A 17,533-nucleotide genomic window follows, 5' to 3' on the forward strand; every position below is an offset into this window, starting at 1 on the left:
TTTGAAAATTAATAAATCCCTTCTAGCTTTAGTCAAGACACCAACGGATCCAACGCCTAAGGAAGAATTAATGCGGAATCTTTATCAGGCGTAACCTCATCCTCTGGGACCTAAGAATCCTCTTCTATTAAAGCTCCAAACTCCTTCTTCTTCCTTCCTCTTATGTTAGCTTTCTTTGGCGAAGGAACTTCTTCCACACCTTCTCCATCATTAGGATCCATAGAGTGATCCGAAGAACGCATCAACTCTTGGAAAAGAGGGTTAAAACGCGAAAAGACCACCCCACAAGGAACCTCGCAAGGAAATGGGATGATCCCAACCCTATTTGAACCGTCGACAAGGACATCCCTATAGACACCATTTGGCAGCAAGGAGATATTCTCGTAGCCAACCAAAAAACCCCCGTTCGAGCTGCTAATCGTAGAAGAGGAAATGCAATGAACCCCAATACCGTCTACTTCTACAATATCACCAAAGTCGCATCCCAAAGACAAAACTTCCAGAAACAGAGCCGCAATAGGGATCCTAACCATCAGAATAGAATCTCTAGAAGAATCATAAACCATCCTCACCTCATCCTTCAAGAAGGGTATCGAAAAAGGACATTTTCTATTCCCTAGAAGATCATCATCACCTCAAGAGCCATGAGGAAGAACCAAATCCTTCAAAATTGAAACATTCCCGACAAGATTCCCACTGGTAGAATCAATATCGATCTTACGGGGGAAACGAGCTAGAGTGACTGATAATGAAGCACCTTCAATCCTAAAACCATCAAGGGCCTTGATCTCCATCGAAGCATGGTTTCAAAGAAAATATGCACAAAACCAAATCGAAATCTTTTCCCAACCTTGTTGGACTATCAATAAAAAACTTTCATCAATTGTCCATATTTCGCAAAGAGATTTCTTTCTTGATGGTAACCAACGAAATCAATAATCCCATAAACAAAAAGAGTGTTGGAACATGAGATCTGCTCGCACCTCTGTGATCTTGACGCGATCCATCCTCTTCATCCCATGGATCCTTTTTGTCAGTCTTTTCACCACCAAAGGTCCGATTAAGCCTTGCATACAGGACTCCACGAACGAGATCAACAACCATAGTATCCTTGCAAGTTGGAGAAGACAAAATCCTAGCAGAGCATCGCTTAGACAAAGACATAAAGGCAACAAAGAGTCGATGAAATAAAGGGGCAAAAACCCAAGCAGAGCTAAAGGGTTGCATGAATATGAGCAGAGGTGCGTGAAACGAGGAGTGTGGGCAGTTAGCAGCTAATGGAGGACGACGCATAAAGGGGTATTGAGCGGAGTCAGCAAACGACGATGCACGAGTACAGACGGTTGCAACCACCATCGTGGAGGCAGATGGCTAGAATCCTAGCGAGAGAAATTTAATCTTCTAGATATATTAAAATTATTGAAGTAGTTATATATTTTTTGGTGCAATATTCATTTAACTTAGCCCTTCGTTTAGTGGCAAGGCCTTGATTATACATTGTAGATTCAATTCCAACTCCACTAAATTGAATTTTTTAAAATTGCCACATAGGATGCTTATGTGTCCGACACATATGACGTTGACCGTGCAATTAAGGGCTATGTGGAAATGACTTATCCTAGTTATCACATGACACGTCATTTCCTTGGTGACACGTAAGCAAACATAAGGGACCACAATCATTCATTTTAAAACACGAGGACCAACGCTTCGCAATCGCGATATCAGGGACCGAAAGTGCAATTAAGCGTAGTGAAGATGAAATCCATCATATAAAAACGCCTCCTTAGTTACTTCTTGAGATACGTGACAAACTAACTCGGCGTTCCTTGTCTGAAGAACGACCTCTGCTTTACTCTTCAACAGTTCCATCATCGAATTCTAACCTTTCTCTTTCTCTCTCTCTCTCTAACCCTTTCAATTTGGGGATTAGGGTTCCTTCTCCTTTCTCATTGTATCATATAGAATAGGGTTTAATTTTTTCCAATCTTGTATCATTTTCCCAATCAACGATGTTATTCTTACATTGTAATCTAGTTTTTATATGTTACTGTATCCAATTCGGTGTAAACTAGGATTAGGATTAGGGTTTTTGAACATTTGATTTTTGTGGGCATGGAGAGTAGCTCACGCAGACCATTCGATAGATCGAGAGAACCGGGTCTGAAGAGACCCAGAATGATGGAAGAACCAGAGCGTGTTGCTGCTGCTCAGAATCCAAGTTCTCGGCAGTTTCTTCCTCAGCGACAGCAACAAGTGGCGGCTTCTGGGATTTCAACCTTGTCATCTGCTGCAAGGTTGAGAGCTGCAGCTAACAGTAGAGACTTGGAAAGCAGTGATTTCGGTCGCGGCGACGGTGGTGGGGGTTACCATCCACGGCCACCACCATTTCAGGAGCTTGTGGCTCAGTATAAGAGTGCCCTTGCTGAGCTTACGTTTAACTCGAAACCGATAATTACCAATTTGACGATAATTGCAGGCGAGAATCAAGCTGCGGAGCAGGCCATTGCAGCTACTGTTTGTGCCAACATTATAGAGGTGAACTTAGTTTATACTGTATTCATGTGTAGTTGATTGTCTGATCAATTGGGTAGTGATTCCTTTTGTTTTTTTGTTGTTGTTATGGACCTAATTGCTGATTGAATTGAATTGTTGTAAGTCATTTGGAATGATAAATCATTGTGGTCTTTCTGATTGAAATGGTGTTGTTTCTTGTTATTCTGTGTGGTGTGTGGCAATTACTTTTTGAGTGAGAGAGAGAGCCATGGGGATTTTGTGTATTGCTTGTTTGCAATTAGTGGAATATGTTTGGTGTTGTAACTTGTAACAGTTATGGGACAGAGTTGCTATTGTCATGAGAAGAGATCTATTGTTTAGAAAGGACTTTCATGATTCATTCAATTCCATTACATGCAGCTCCTCAATGGAAAACATGTGGATTGGCTTTGTGTTGTACGTTTTACCCTACCTAGAGATGAAGTTTCAACAGAAAAATGAAAATAAAAAGAAAAAACTATGTAGCTTTACAAGCAAAATAATAGATGGTGGGGAGGGGGGGACTATCATTCTGCAATTGCAAAGATTATGTAAGTTTGGTAATCCATTTGGTACAGACAAGCGGCATCATTACAGAATGCTACTCCACAGTTCTCCTGGTTTTTTGTGGACTTTGTATGCAGAGGGGAGTACGAATCATTGCAAACATTTAATTTTTACGGGCCAATGTTTCCCAATTATTGTTGCATTTCTCTTCTCTTTTTTTTTTGTAATAGACATTGTAATTGCACAGTATTTTTGCACTTGTGGAAGGTAGTTCTGTTTCATAGATAACAAGCATTAGCATCTTTCAAGTCTTACCTCTCAGGTTTGAGTCATGTACAGGAAAATACAATTTGGCCACATTTTTGGGGGGTTATTCGAGACAGAAAATTTGTATAGCCAAGATGAACAAAGACATTGTAGCTTGTATCATTTGGCTTTTGTGCTTGTGGATTCACTTTGATTGAAGGGGCCACATGTAGCATGTAACTAAAGATAGCATCAGTAATTCATTTACGATCAATTGGATCAAAGAGCAGATGGAACTAGTCAGTGTTTGATATGATTTGGAAGATTGGATAGTCTTCATTTTGCAGCAATCAAGATTGTGACCAAGACATTTCATATTTGGTGATTTTTTTTCCTAAGGCTCTTTACATAAGTTGAACTTATTCCACGGAGTGCAAGATATGATCAAAACTATCTACAAAAATGTGGAAGGTTTGCCCTGCATTTAATGTTAGTTTATGTGTTAGTTGCCTCCGTAGTATGAGATGTAGGCTGTTTGAGGCAGCTAGAATAAGGAATGGAATGACCAATAATTTTGAACATATATGACATTAGCCAATTGCTGTTGAATATTTCTGGATTTTGATGTTTTTTTGCTGCTAATTTCTATGTGTGAGCTATATATTATTATTTTCTGTCATTTTCATTATATCATATGTCAGGGTCTCTTATTTCTAGCTTTTTGATAACTAGTCTTTTTGTTGTATACAGAACGATCCTTTTTCATTGAATTGTGTTAATGACTTTCCAGGTTCCGAGTGAACAAAAGCTGCCATCACTCTATCTCTTAGACAGTATAGTTAAGAATATTGGGCGGGGTTATGTGAAATACTTTGCTGCCAGACTACCCGAGGTTGGATACTTATTCTTCTCTTAGCCTGTTAATGTCCTTTATGTCTTTTTAGATGTACTTATGCATGTCTTTACTGTGGTCTGTGATGAATCCTTCAATTGTTCAGTTATGCAAAATGTACTAATGCATGTCTTTCCTGTGATTTGTTTTCTCATTTTACAAACCTGTTTTTAACTAGGTACTTGCTAATTACTCCTTTTGTTTAGGTATTCTGCAAGGCATACCGACATGTTGATCCTGCTGTCCACCATAGTATGAGGCATCTTTTCGGAACATGGAGAGGAGTCTTTCCTTCTCAGACCCTTCAGGCTATTGAGAAGGAACTGGGCTTCACACCTGCAGTCAATGGTTCATCTTCCACATCTGCCACACTCAGGAGTGATTCACAGTCACAACGTCCACCTCCAAGTATCCATGTTAATCCCAAGTATCTTGAAAGACAGCGTCTTCAGCAGTCCAGCAGGGTAGGTGAAATGGTTGCACTTCAAAATTTTCTGTCTTATGAAACATTGATATGATTTGAATGGATCAAGATATGACATTATTACAGAATACAGATTTATATTGGGATGAAAATCTTCATTCCTTTCATGATGAAACCAGATGGGTAGATGTATGTTGTAATTTTTAAATCTTGTTGTTGCTTTTTGGGCCACCACAATATTCTTGCAATCACTGTATTTTTTTGTTGGATTTTTCCAATGAACTGATTTATACTCCTTTTTTCTCCTGATTAATCATGAAATGTCCTTCTTTGTCTGTTGTTGTTTTATCTGATTGTTGACTTGTTGGATATCTAAGACAGCCCCAATTGCTTGGAGGCATACACTAGGAATTGCTCTTTTTGTTTCTATAGGTATTATCCACAGTATGCAGACCTATGATAAGTTATACGGCTATACCATTTGACATCCTGTCATGTTACTTTTGTTAGCCACATTCCTTTTGCTATCACATCACCAGTGCATAATTCTTTTGGCATGTACTTTTTCTTTCATGAAGACTAAAGGAGTTGATGATATGTCTGGAGCAATTGCAAACTCAAATGATGACCCAGAGATGCCTGATAGAGCTTTGGGTGTTAAACGACCAAGGGCGGATCCTAGTGTTAGTGTTCACTACCACTTAGAAGTAAAATTTCTTTTCCACTTATGCTATTCTTTCTGTCAGTTGTTATATTTTAATGTTATAATCCACATTGCAGAATAATCAGCGCGCTCATAGAGATGCATTCAATGATTCTGTTCGGGAAAAGAGTATCAGTGCATCCTATGGAGGCAATGAATATGGTTCCGATCTTTCAAGGAATTTGGGCATGGGTACTGGCAGGACTGGTGGTAGGGTGGCCGAGTTAGGAAGTGACAAAAGTGGGTACAACAAAGCTGCTGGTGCTGGTGTTGCAGGGACCATATCTGGGCAAAGAAATGGTTTGAGTATCAAGAATAACTTTTTGAATACTGAAGCATCCATGATTTTGGATGCACGTAATCAGCCAAGACAAAACATTAATAGCCTACAGAGAGGCGTAATGTCAAATAGCTGGAAACATTCTGAGGAAGAGGAGTTCATGTGGGATGAGATGAATGCTGGATTGACTGGTCACGATGCAGCCAGTGTCCCTAACAACTTGAGCAAAGATTCTTGGACTTCTGATGATGAGAATTTGGTAAGCTTGCCTGAATTTGATAACTTGGAAATTAGCTGATGCAGAACAGAACCCGGGAAAGATATTAGAAACCAAAATTTTGATTATCAGATATATATCAGATTTAACTCCCTGTGATAATAGAATAGTTTTGTTAGGACACCCTTATTACAGACAACCCAAACCTAAGTCAAAAGACTTCAAAAATCCTAATCCCCAAGAGGAAAAAAATGTTCTATACCTTGGGATATCATATTCTGGAACTCTAACAGCTTGATCTTTTTTTTCCCCAAATTTCTAATATTTAATATTTAAACCCTAAGGTTTTGTTTGGGAATTTTTAGGGGAAGGCTTTGAGGGGAAGGGGAAAGAGAGGGTGAAGGCAGGGTACGTGCCCTCCCTTTGTTTGTTAGTTCAAAATCCCATAAAATCCCCCAATTTGGGGTAACTTATATAAATAACTGAATTGGGGGTTTTAGAAATTCCCCAAATCTTTCCCCTCTTTTTAAAAACTCCCAAACATTGGGAGGCCTTCTCATACGCCTCCCCCTCCCCCGCCTCTCCCCTTCCCTCCCCTCCAAAACCCAACTCACAAACAAACCCTAAATCTCCAGTTACAAACACAAGTTCCTAAATTACAGATACAATAATCACCTCATTCTGCATAGTTAACATTATGTAGATTTATTGATTTTTTTTCTTGTTCAGGAGGTTGAAGATAATCACCACCAAAGCAGAAATCCCTTCGGGGCAAATGTTGATACAGAAATGTCCATTGAATCTCAAGCAACTGAAAGGAAACAATTACCTGCATTTCGGCCTCATCCATCACTATCATGGAAATTGCAGGAGCAGCACTCAATTGATGAGTTGAATCAGAAGCCAGGTCACTCAGATGGATTTGTGTCAACTCTTGGTGCCCTACCTACCAATACTAATTCTGCTGCTACTAGGATGGGGAATCGGTCTTTACTGCCAAAGGCAACAATTGGCTTAGCAGGAAACCTGGGACAACTTCATTCTGTGGGAGATGAATCCCCTTCGAGAGAGTCAAGTTTGCGACAACAGTCTCCACCACCAGTAAGTGTGCACCTCCCTCATCTAATGCAAAATTTGGCTGAGCAAGACCATCCCCAGACTCATAAAGTATCTAAATTTTCGGGAGGTCTGCACAGCCAAAATATTAAAGATATTTCACCTGCCCTTCCTCCTAATATTCAGGTTGGGAAATTCCATAGATCACAGCTAAGAGACTTGCAGAGTGGTTCATTCTCTTCAATGACGTTTCAGCCAAGTCACAAGCAGCAACTGGGCTCTTCGCACACTGAAGTTACTGCTAAGACTGAGAAGCCACACCTGTCTAAAGTTCCTCTGCCTCGAGAAACAGAGCAACCAACCACAACTCGTTTTGAAACTGCAGCTGGGAAGGGCGGAAAGTTATCCAACATGCCAATTACTAATAGGCTTCCTACTTCAAGAAGCTTGGATACAGGGAATCTTCCATCTATATTAGGAGTTCGGCCTTCCCAGTCAAGTGGTTCTTCCCCTGCCGGATTAATTCCTCCAGTGTCTGCAATTGCATCACCTCCCTCATTAGGTCGTCCCAAAGATAATTCCTCTGCTCTGCCAAAAATACCTCCAAGAAGGGCTGCACAGCCACCAAGGACATCTGCTCTACCACCAGCTTCCTCTAATCTCAAAAGTGCTGCAGTCCAGGCATCAAGTTCTGCCAATAATGCCTTAAATCCAATTGCAAACCTTTTAAACTCATTAGTTGCAAAGGGTTTGATCTCTGCAGAAACCGAGACAACAGCTAAGGTGCCATCTGAGATGCTGACTCGATTGGAAGATCAAAGTGACAGCATTACCACCAGTAGCTCTTTGCCTGGTGCTTCAGTGTCTGGTTCTGCAGTCCCAGTCCCTTCTACCAAAGATGAAGTAGACGATGGTGCAAAAACACCTATATCCTTATCTGAATCAACCAGCACAGAAATCAGAAATTTCATTGGCTTTGAGTTTAAGCCTGATGTAATCCGAGAGTTGCATCCATCTGTAATTAGTGGATTATTTGATGATTTTCCACATCATTGCAGCATTTGTGGCCTTAAGCTTAAATTCCAAGAACAGTTCGATAGACACTTGGAGTGGCATGCCACAAGAGAAAGAGAACACAGTGGTCTAATTAAGGCATCGAGATGGTATCTGAAATCAAGTGACTGGGTTGTTGGCAAGGTTGAAAGTCTATCTGAAAATGAGTTCGCTGATTCTGTAGATAGATATGGCAAGGAAACAGACAGAAATCAAGAGGATGCAATGGTTCTAGCTGATGAAAACCAATGCTTGTGCGTGTTGTGTGGTGAGCTATTTGAAGAGTTTTACTGTCAGGAAAATGGTGAGTGGATGTTCAAAGGGGCTGTTTATGTGCCTAACTCTGATATCAATGATGATATGGGAATTAGAGATGCGAGTACAGGAGGGGGTCCCATCATTCATGCAAGATGCTTATCAGAGAACCCAGTTTCCAGTGTCCTGAACATGGTAAGGCTTATTATTTGATTTAAATGGACAGAATGAAGGCTTTCTAGTTTGGTGTTCAAAGCTCCAATCTATCTATTTGAAAGGTTGGGTGTGTTTGAAATATTGGATGGCTAGGCTCTCATATATTTAGGGTTGAAAGATGAGCATAAAAAATTAAACACACCCCGTTGTTACCCGAGCAATGCAAATGGTGGGCCTAGGTCCTCTGTTTATCAAGTTAAAATATGCTTACATCAAATTGAATGGGCTTTATTACTGGTAATTGATCTGACCCTGTTATATTTTGCAGGAGCAGGATTAAAGCAAGTTTAGACATTGGAGCTCTGATGTAGCAAAAATTAATAAGCTGAGGGAACCCAGGTTTACTTTGAATTTACCTATTCTTGATGGCTCTTCATACTAAATTTATTTACCAGTTGGTTTCTAGAGCTGTCAAGCAATTTTTTGCTCTCTTTTTTTTTTCTTTTTTGTTCTGTTTTGTTTTTGTTTTTAAACTCAGGAAGAGGTGCTAATTCCTTGGTGTTCAAAGTATATAAATGCGATAGTTTTTGCGGCTCAACTTGCTCATTGATGTGTTGTGTATGTTCATTTTACCTGATGAAGCGGATTTATGCTTTTTTAAACAGCATCTTCTGGTTGTAATGTGAGGCAGAGCGTTAAGGTCATAGTTGTTGCAAATGTCTACTGGCGTTCTCTTATCACTAGAATTGCTACTATTCTGGTTACCTTTTTGCGTTGTCCTTTTATTCCCCTTTACATGGGACTTGGTATTGCAGTATTGTTAACTGGACATTACTTTCATAATTTCCAGAATTTCAGTTTTATAGACAATAATGGATATGTAATTTGTTTTACTTTTCCTGCTGCTGATCGATGCTGAGCCATTGTTTAATATTGATAAGAGTAAAGTACACTCACCCCCTTCAAGGTTTGTTAGAATTACACTCCACCCCATTCTTATCTAAAATCTACACCCCACCCCATTTTATATAGAGGCAAATTTAGTGACGAAAAATATTTTTCATTAATAATTTGTTATTATTTAAATTGTTAATCAATAATTTCAAAAAATATTTTCAATATAATCCAATAAATTTAAAAATGTAAACATTACAGTCCCCCTCACTCTCTCAATCGTGTTCTTCTTCCCTAAATTCACAATGCAAATTTTGCAATAGCACACCTGACCGGTTGACAAACCATATCTCGAACACAGTGAAACATGCTTGTGTTTTCATATTTGGTAATAATTCAATTTGAATTAAAATAATCTCTTTATACCTCTAATTTTCAAAATTGGATTGTAGACCCTAAAAGCAACACAAATGGGTGAAGAAAATTGAGAAACAAAATTAAGAAATATGAAGTGGATCGGAGGTTATTAGAACTCTTAACGGTGCGGTGGAGCACCGTTTTTAACAAAATCCAACAACATCTTAAACCAACAGAGCGTTCACTCACAACTTAAAGGGGTGGAGTTCACAAGAAGTAGTTGAACAAGTGGCTTTGGGGATGTGCGATTCACGTTCTGGGGTTCAGGTCGCAACAAAACTTTGAGGCATGGTGGTGCCATGGGGTTTCACATTCTGGGACGGTGGCCACCGTGTTAAAGGGAGCAAAGGCTTGGTGGTGAGCGTTTGTGGTGAGAAATATGATTTGGAGATAGATGAGTCGTGGACTCAACAGACAGAGTTGATGGTTTTTTTAAATTTAATTCAGTAAAATTATTTTCATAAATTAATGTATGATAGTGTATATGCATTAAATTTATTTAAATTTTAACTAATTAGTAATTATTTTTTATTAGTGACGAATTTATTTTCATCACTAAATTTTGCCTTTATAAAAAATAGGGTGGAGTGTAGATTTTAAAAAAGAATGGGGTGGAGTGTCATTTTTGCAAACTTTGAGGGGGGTGAGTGTATTTTACTCTATTGATAATTGCCCACCAACGGGTGATTGGTTCAAGTGACACATGTTTGATTTTCCGTAAACAAGATCTCGGGTGTAGTGAATGATACTCCCTCCCGTCTTAGAAATTTCTTTGAGGTGTTTGGTTTGCCTTTAATTTTGCTGCCATATATTTATCTTTCTCTGGTTCCTTCATTCCTTGTAGTACAAAAGTTGTTAGGTAGGTTTTTCTTTTTTGTCTAGCGATATTATAATTGAGTTACTCCTTGGTTAACATTCAGGAGGCTACTTTTACATTGTATGTTTGTTGACTTTTGTATTCTTGAAAGCGCACAATTATCTATTTCCGCACATTTCGCATAATTTTACTTGTTTACAGTTCACCATTTGATTATAATTGGTCTTGGAGCCTGTTTGGATGCAAACAAAACAACATTTATTGGAGCTTATTCAGTGCTTTTTTCAGTAGATAAGTTCTAATAAGCTGGTATCCAAACCTTTCTATTTCTTTTTTACGTACTTCACAGGTGATGTGATGTGTGTTTTTTTATTTAGATTGGCTGGAAGCACTTGTGAAAATGTAACAAGGAAAAATATTTTAAATTATAGTATAACAATTGGGTTTTCATACAATAAATAATCCTCATACATATGTTTCGTTTATGTAATTATTTTTTGCCTAAGCTTAATCCTTCTTTTTAAATTTTCATGTTAAATCTTAATGTTTGTTAAATCAATTAATATGCTGTGTTTATTTTTAATTTAAACTAAACATAGTGGATATTTATAAATTAATAGGCTATAGTTTTTTAATTAAATTAAATCAAGTTTCACTCAGTTACGATTCCTATCTTATATGGCTTTTCTCTCAATAAACTTATCAAGTAAACGTTGTGTAATCTTGGACCTAGTGGTAATTCTGCTACCCCTCCATCACTGGTGGCATCATCTTCCATCTAGTGATTCATGAAAAAAGAAAAGGAAAAAGTTCAGTAATTATTGTGTTCGATTTCAATTATAATCTTCATGGATATGTTGTATCAACATGGACATAGTAAAGTTTCAGAGTTGCAATGACTGATGCACTTGCCAGTATATACAACACATTCTAAAGTCTAAACTGACGTTTTCATGCGACACTGAACATTTATTCGATGTGTTTCCTAAGCACAAAGTCAGAAGCACAAAGCTTTTTCATATCTCGGATTAATATTGAAATTAATTTATATCCAACTCATGCTTAGTTAGTGCTCTGCATTTGAACTAAGGATGCACTCTTTTTAGGGCTTATAGTGTTGGGTGTAGATGTAATCCAAGTGGGCCTCTGCAATCATCCTTCTGCTAGAGCATTCTTGATCCTCCTCATAGCATGCTTCTGATCCCTTTAACTAAATGAAATTGCATGTAAATTGTAATTAGAGGCAAGAGAGAGAGAGAGAGGGTTAAAAACAGATAAATTAAAGAAGCTAACTTTTTTTTTTTTGATAAGCCATGAACTATATATTGAAATGAAATACAATGGGTACAACAACCTAATACAAGTGTAAACAACAAGAATAATCAGACGTTCAAAAAAAAAAACAAGACTAATCAGTTTAAAATGCGAATAGAGATGAGGAAAACTATGTATTTGCTTACTTCTTCCATATCATCTTTCGACTCAGCATATGAAAGAGTAATAGCATTATCATCGACCTTCACTTCCTTTTCACCTATAATATCAAGTTGTTCAAAGATAAAAAAATATTGACAGAGGGAGGTGAGAAAAAAAGATGAATAAAACAAATATATATAAAATATCATAGTAAGATGTAGTTAGTTACCTTTTCTTGGACCTTCTGGTGCTACATGGAGACGAGCAGAAGCTAAGAAAGATGAAAGAAGGAGAACAGAGAAAAGAAGAGCAATTTGTTGCTTCATTGGTTCATTCAGGGAATAAGGGATAGCTAGCTAGAGAGGAATCAAAGCAAATTAAAGAATGTTAGCAAGAATGCATCTAGGAAGGTGGAAGAAGGGAATAAATAAATCAAAGAGCCCAACAAAGCTTTGCATAAAGCTGCTCAGCGGGGTTTGAGTCACGTGGAGCCCCTCAGTAATACACAACTTTGCATAAAGCTGAGGCTATTTTTGGAGATACCTATTGACTTAGCTACAAAGGAGGTGACCATAAAAAGTGAATGTAATTCTTATTAGAATTATAATAGAAGTTTATTCATGTTGCAGTTAATTACTTTAACACACACTTCGAATCCCTTTGTTTTAAAGGATTAAGTATATTTTAATGCATGTTAACTCACTTTTATTCAACTTAAAAAGAAAAAAAAGGTAAACAAACTGGCATGACACTTGTGTTGGTGTGTGAGTTTTCGTTAAACTCAATATTAAATGCAATGCTGCCAAATCCCAGTGTAATTGTCATATAGCTGTGAGTTTCTTAAGTATGTCAACAAGGGTCTTAACCTTGGACGTGTACGTATATGAAGTATAATTTGTTGGAAGAGATAAAATCACTTCAATGATCACTACGCCTCAAAAGAGATTAGTTTTTGTCCATTGGCTTGGGGACACCCTTGGTGCATGTAAAAAATAAAAATCGACCCCAATCCTTCTTTATTTTTGTAATCAGTTATGATATATAGATATCAAACAATACAAATACCTCACTTATCGTGTTTTTATGTTTTTTTTGGTGGTTACAAGTATCTTCAACTGGAGATAATCCTGTTTGAGTCGGAAATATTCACTTCATGGTAGAGATAACTCTCTCAGTAGATGTTTTTTCCATCCATAAGATTGGAACTCGAGACGTTGCTTAAGGAAAATTAAATATGTACGACTTGAACTAATGTTACTATAATTATAAAAAAATTATTTCATTTAGTTAAATTGTTTTTATTATATAGATTGCCGCGCCATTATATTAGATGAGTAAAAGCTTGAAATTGATCAACGCAGATTTAGGTATAGATACCGGTATTTTTCATAATGCCTTTGCTTTGGTGACTCTTTTAAGATGAGAGGATTTATACCTCTTAGTCTATTGTTTAAATTATTACAACTAGATCATTAATTAAAAAAATTAATTATTACATAAGATAACTTAACACATTAAAACAAAAAGTACATTGACTCATTCATTTTAAGTAGGTATTGGAGAAATTGCATTTTCTTAATGTATGTAAACAAATACTAGTACCCTACCCCTTTTTTTTTACCTTACCTAAATGGTTAAATCTTCCTTTGGGTTCTACAATAATGGTGTCGACCAAAAAAAGAAAAGCACAATAATGGATTTTTTTTTTTAATATAAGCAAACACAATAATTGTATCAACGTTGGATATGTATGTAGCCTCTTAATTCTTCATGTGACAAGCTTATTTCAGTATGAAGACAGAGGATAAAAGGATTGTCATTTTCACAGTGGTCCAATTTGAAACTAGAAAATTAAACAAAACGAATTAAAAGTCATCATAGTCAACAGTAACTCGCAAGGAATTGGATTTCCCACCCAAGGAAAGGAATTTGGCACCCCAGCTATTTTAAAAAAAATGTCAGAAGCACCTTTCGGAAACTTAGATTCTAAAGTACTTAGGAGACTCAAATTCTAAAGTACCCTTCTTTTAATTTTCTCTCCAAAAAAAAAAATGTTTCCCCACTTTTACGTGTTTAAGTACTTTTGAAAGTCAAGTTCCGAAGTACTTAAAATCCTGGGGTGTCAAATCTAGTTGCAATTAATTCGGGAACTAAATTCCCTAATTAGTCATCCTCCTAGTTGGCAAACTAAGTTTCATAATTACTTCGGAAACCGAGTTTTCAAAGTGCTTTGGAAGAACTTTGGAATGTGAGATTTCAAAATACTTTGGAAAGTGGGATTCCAAAGTACTTTGGAAAGTGAGATTCTGAATATGTTATCAATTTGTATATAAAAAGGAATAGCTATTGCCATACAATGCAATAGCTATTGCCGTCCACGAGTGCGCGGTACTCAGTTGGAGAAGAAGGTAGGAGGTCACCAGAATCCTTGAGTAATGGAACACTTGCGGACAAGGGAGTGGACGTTGGGTGTGTGTTAGCCATGCTAGATTTATGGAGCAGGTCAGTGATGTATTTCCTTTGTGAAATAAATAGGCCTGTAGCAGAAGGAATTACTTCCACACCCAAGAAATAATTGAGACATCCAAGGTCTTTCAGCGAAAACCGAGCAACAAGGGTGGTAATGAGGTTGGACAGACCCGTAGAGGAACTCCCAGTGACAATTATATCATCAACATAGACTAATAGATAAAGTGTAACACCTGATTTTTGGTAGATGAAGAGGGATGCATCTGTAGTTGAATTGACAAAGCCAAGAGAAAGGAGAAATACTCGAAGCTCTGTATACCAGGCGTGGGGTGCTTGCTGTAGCCCATAGAGTGCCTTTTTTAGGCGGCAGACATGATCATGAAAGGTTTTGCTGACAAAACCAGGGGGCTGGAGCATGAAGACTTCCTCTTTGAGCTTCCCTTGAAGAAACGCATTGTTGACATCAAGTTGGCGGATGGGCCATCCTTGACGAACTGCAAGTGTGAGGACAATGCGGATGGTGACTGGTTTAACAACCGGGCTGAATGTCTCTGTATAGTCCCAATCAGGGCGTTGGTGAAACCCTTTGGAAACTAGCCGAGCCTTGTACCGATCAAGCGATCCATTCGAGTTTCGCTTGATGCGAAAAACCCATTTACAGCCAACCAAGTTTTGAGAAGAGGGTCGACTGACAAGTTCCCTAGTGTTGTTGCGGTGTAAGGCGTCAAACTCAGCTTGCATAGCTGAGCGCCAAGCAAGGTCGCGAAGAGTTTGGGTGATGGTACTGGGCTCGATTGGAGAGGAGGGTTGGACATAGAGGTTAAGCTTCTTGAGGGGTTTGACAATGTTGTTTTTAGACCGGGTGATGATGCCACCTCCATTGGTTTGTTGTTTCTTATCGAGGTTGACAACTGGTTGGGATGGTGGCACAAAATGTTGTGGAGATGACGTTGAGGTTGGAGGAGGTGAGTGAGTGGATTCGGAGGGTCCGATTGAGGATTGGGCCAGATCCGGGGAATCGGGGAAGGATGGAGATGAAGGGGCAAGAGATAACTCATCCGGGGGGTTCATAGTGGTACTGACCGTGGGTTGGTTTATGGGTTGTAGTATGGAGAGCTGAAGTGGGCCTATTTGTTGATCTGCACTAGGACTGGCGTGAGGGACTAGAGTGCTGTACGAGAATTCAGATTCAACGAACTTGACATGGCCAGATGTGTAGATTCGTCCGGTGGTTGGATCAAGACATAAGTATGCATGTTGATCAGCTGAGTACCCTACAAAATCACACATAGCGGATTTTGGCGCAAGTTTATGGTTAGCATATGGTTTAATCCAGGGAAAACATAAGCAACCAAAAAACTTTAACTTATGATAATCCGGGCTAATTTTGAGCAATTTGGAATATGGTCATTGATACCCAAGAATTGGAGTTGGGAGACGATTTATGAGATAAGCGACAGTGGTCATGGCATGAGGCCAATACGTGAGGGGCATGCCCGAGTGATGGAGAAGAGCGAGACCGGTTTCGGTAATGTGTCGATTCCGGCGTTCTGAAATACCATTGTGTTCAGGTGTATGAGGTGGGGTGGTGTGATGACTTATACCATGAGTGCTTAGAAATGGACAAAGACCAATATATTCGCCACCATTATCTGTGTAAAGGATTTTTATGTTATGATGAGAGAAATTTTCAATGGGCGATTTAAATTTGGGAAACATAGTTTGCACATCATATTTGCGTTTGATTGGATATAACCAAATATAACGAGTAAAATGATCAACAAACATTCAATAGTAGCGAAGACCATCAATTGATAAAACAGGAGAAGTCCGTACATCAGAAAAATTTATTTGACTTAAGTGTAGATTCATGGAAAGGAAGTTTATGACTCTTGCTAATTTGGCATGAGTTGCAATCTGATTGCGGGAATTTATTTGAGCCAAAAAAAAAATGCTGCTCAACAAATGCGAAGATAGAAGAGGAAGGATGCCCAAGTATATGGTGCCATGAAGCAGAGGAATCCTTGCAAACAGAGTGAACGGAGGGAGATTTGGCTAGCCAGAGATAGAGTCCATCCACACACGGGCCTTTATGGGTTGTTTGACCCGTCTGCAAGTCCTTCACACAAAAAGAATTTGGCAGGAAAACAATAGCAGAGTTAGGTTGTTTGGTAAACTTAGAGACAAAAATGATTTTCTGTTGTATTGAAGGAACACACAAAGTATGAGAGATGGATAAATCATCAAGTAAAATTGTTCCAGAATGAGAGATGTTTAAACCTGAACCGTTACTCATAAACAGTGAGTCAGGACTGGTGTACGGATGAAGAAGCACCAGATTGTCAAGGTCATTGGTGACGTGATGCGTTGCTCCACTGTCAACCAGAAAGTTGGATTAAGATGTGCCAGCAGTTGCAGCATTGACCTGAACCTGTCCAGTGTAAGCAGGAGAGGGACGAGGGGGCGGCGGAACACTAGGGTGCTGCTGCTTGAAGGTGCGGCACTGAGACAGAACATGGCCTTTGACATTACACCAATGGCAGCGACCAAGGAACGGTTTGCGATTGCCCCAGTGCAGAGTGGAAGGTGCAGAAGGCTGCCCAGACCGAGATTTGTCATAGTTGTTGGGCCGAGCCTGAGTGTGCAGAGCTGTCATTGGAGTAGGAACCTGTCGCTGAGCCGCAACAAGGGAGAGTTCCTGAATGAGAAGCTTCTCGAGGAGGTCGTCAAAAGGAATGACACTCTCCCTTGCATTGACGCCGTCAATGACAGCTCTGTAGCCGTCATCGAGGCCACGCAAGACATGGTCAGTCATGTCTTCAACAGAGACTGAAGAGCCTAGTGATGCAAGGAGATCTGCGGTTTGCTTCAGAGAATGCATGTAGGTGGTGATGGATTGGGTACCTTTGGACGCCGTATGGAGACGCTCCTTCAATTGCTTGAGGTGGCTGCAGGATGCCTTGGCATATGTGTTATGGAGAAGAATCCAGAGATCATGTGATGTCTTTGTCTGAGACACCAGGGTGCCACTTCAGGGGAGGGAGTGGTGAGGAGAGCACCGTAGATAAGACGGTCCTGTCGACGCAAGGTTTGAAAATCAGGATTCGGAGTCGTGGTCGGAGGTTCGGCGGCGGTGGAGATCGACGTCTCCGGTGCAGGAAAAGATCCATCTGGATATTTGAGAAGATCATAGCCA

At 39.1% G+C, this 17,533-nt stretch overlaps 2 protein-coding genes across 4 annotated transcripts; one reads left to right on the forward strand and one right to left on the reverse strand.

Moving 5' to 3' along the window:
- The first annotated feature begins 1,795 nt into the window (after positions 1-1,795).
- On the forward strand, positions 1,796-8,922 carry LOC130716894 (uncharacterized). Of its 3 annotated transcripts, XM_057566930.1 has the most exons (8): positions 1,797-2,538; positions 4,079-4,180; positions 4,387-4,644; positions 5,183-5,311; positions 5,385-5,846; positions 6,534-6,905; positions 7,047-8,363; positions 8,653-8,922. In XM_057566930.1, the coding sequence occupies exons 1-8, from the start codon at positions 2,116-2,118 to the stop codon at positions 8,662-8,664; spliced, it is 3,075 nt and encodes a 1,024-aa protein (XP_057422913.1). In that variant the 5' UTR covers positions 1,797-2,115; the 3' UTR covers positions 8,665-8,922. The 3 variants fall into 3 exon arrangements, with proteins under 3 accessions (XP_057422914.1, XP_057422913.1, XP_057422915.1); XM_057566931.1 differs by lacking the exon at positions 8,653-8,922 and having other exon boundaries at positions 1,796-2,538; positions 5,183-5,287; positions 7,047-8,603; XM_057566932.1 differs by lacking the exon at positions 8,653-8,922 and having other exon boundaries at positions 2,110-2,538; positions 7,047-8,604.
- Positions 8,923-11,262: 2,340 nt separating this feature from the next.
- Positions 11,263-12,318, reverse strand: LOC130718808 (putative phytosulfokines 6). The gene is made up of 3 exons (XM_057569433.1): positions 12,098-12,318; positions 11,913-11,986; positions 11,263-11,662 (listed from the first exon to the last, which is right to left on the reverse strand). The coding sequence occupies exons 1-3, from the start codon at positions 12,192-12,194 to the stop codon at positions 11,555-11,557; spliced, it is 279 nt and encodes a 92-aa protein (XP_057425416.1). The 5' UTR covers positions 12,195-12,318; the 3' UTR covers positions 11,263-11,554.
- Positions 12,319-17,533: the final 5,215 nt, after the last annotated feature.

Source organism: Lotus japonicus, chromosome 5, assembly GCF_012489685.1.
Source record: "Lotus japonicus ecotype B-129 chromosome 5, LjGifu_v1.2".
Lineage (NCBI taxonomy): Eukaryota > Viridiplantae > Streptophyta > Magnoliopsida > Fabales > Fabaceae > Lotus > Lotus japonicus.